The sequence below is a fragment of the Aphanomyces astaci genome, assembly GCF_000520075.1.
Source record: "Aphanomyces astaci strain APO3 unplaced genomic scaffold supercont1.37, whole genome shotgun sequence".
Lineage (NCBI taxonomy): Eukaryota > Oomycota > Saprolegniomycetes > Saprolegniales > Verrucalvaceae > Aphanomyces > Aphanomyces astaci.
The window spans coordinates 561532-563225 of record NW_009798300.1 but is presented as its reverse complement, the minus strand read 5'-3'; the positions used below and the strand labels follow the sequence as shown (position 1 = coordinate 563225).

General features: G+C 42.7%; 1 protein-coding gene across 1 annotated transcript in view; it reads left to right on the top strand.

The window, feature by feature from the left end:
* Positions 1–101: 101 nt before the first annotated feature.
* The window catches only part of H257_12024 (hypothetical protein), a gene marked incomplete at both ends in the record, with an annotated part of 5787 nt that continues 4194 nt past the window's right edge, over positions 102–1694 (top strand). Inside the window, 2 exons of the mRNA XM_009839125.1 lie at positions 102–117; positions 295–956. Of these exons, the coding sequence (XP_009837427.1) occupies positions 102–117; positions 295–956 (678 nt within the window). The remainder of the gene's footprint in view (positions 118–294; positions 957–1694) is intronic.

Here is a 1694-nt window from a genome sequence, read left to right as displayed (position 1 = left end):
ACTGATGCCGAAAGAAATTTTACCATTTTCAGTTCTTGCCAAGTTTCAGAAAAAGAGTCTATTTTTTGGCGAAAAACGGCGATATTTAGCAAACAATTCAAATGTTGGATCGAAACAGTTCGTTTTTGTCGATTTCTTCGAAATTGACAAAAGAATATCAAAGATTTTGGCCTTTTTTGTGACATCCTCACCTTTAATAGTGACTCAACATCGATTCGAGAATCCAAGTTCAAATTTCAGCGAAAAGGACAATCAATATATGTTGACTTGTATATTTTTGATATTTTGCTGTAGACGTGTCCCCACTAGGCCAAGTACAGGCATCGCTCGACCTGGTCGTGGAATCCCACCTTGTTTACGCTACGACGGGTACCTCCTCTGCCACTGCCACTTTAGACGAGGATGTTTCCAAGCTAAAGGACATTCCCTTCATTTCGTTTCTGTACCTGACGTTGCAACACGAGTTGCCAACTTTTCCGTCCGCGGTCGTGCAATTTCATGGCCACCAAGAACGCATTGTGTTTGATACGATTACACATCAACAACAAGAGCATGGCGGCGGTGTCGTCGCGCACACCGGTCGGTTTGCCGATGGGACGTGGCCCACGACACTTTTACTGGAAGAAAGCTCGGCAGCAGCATCATCCAAGACGGCGGCGGTGCTGTTGTCTGTGGCAGTGGACGGCCACCATGTTGCGACCGCCGACATCCCCACGCACCCCATCAGTCGTCCACGGGTTCTTTCCCCCGTCGGCAATCAGACACACGTGGCCGTCCTTTGGAATGCGCAAGGTGTTGCCGTGGGGGAAGTGGGGTACGAATGCCCGACAGAGCCCTCACGAACTGACGCCACCAAACTGGCCCGTGGTGGGTACTCGCTGCAATTGGACGTGGTTTCAATCAAGGCGACTGCGGCCGCCGCGTGGCCAAGCGAGTCCGATGAGACGGTGGTGAACGTACAGTTCCCGCATCCGTTTTATACAGGACCGACAGGTACAAAGGATATATATATATATATATATATATATATTGAATTGTGGGTTGGTTGGTATGATCAGTCTCGATATGTTTTTCTTCGATGCGGGATCCGTAAGTTGGGTAGGATGGGAATATATATATATATATATATTTGTACCGATTGTCCGAATAAAATAGTTGATTGCAGCCATGTCGAGAAGCAATTTTGTCTTTGGTTGTCGCCACATTACCAGCATATGAACATACTATTGTCGCCATTTCATGGTCATCTTGAAAATAATATAGAATTTTTGTAACATGTCTACAAAAAAGGTAAGATAAAAAAAATATTATTGTTGGCGGACACGTCGATCATCCTTGTATATTTATAATAATTATTATTATTGAATGGAATATTTTGCAATATTTAGGACAATCAACTACCGTATTTGTCGTTGATGTGCACCATGAAATACAAAACGCGAATATAATTCTATAATTCAATACAATCTTGAATCAATTATACAATTCGAATATTTAAATATATTTTCTTCAAATTTAATTCCATGGTGCAAAGGTACGACAAATACAAGTTGCCAGCAGTAGAGTAGCGCCTGGGCAATATGATGTATTTGTTTTCAGTATTGAATTGTCCATTCGAGTATTTCATTCTATTAATTTCTTTTTTACCATACCCTCCCTGGCAGTACATAACGCTGGTCGGTTGTGTACGATAT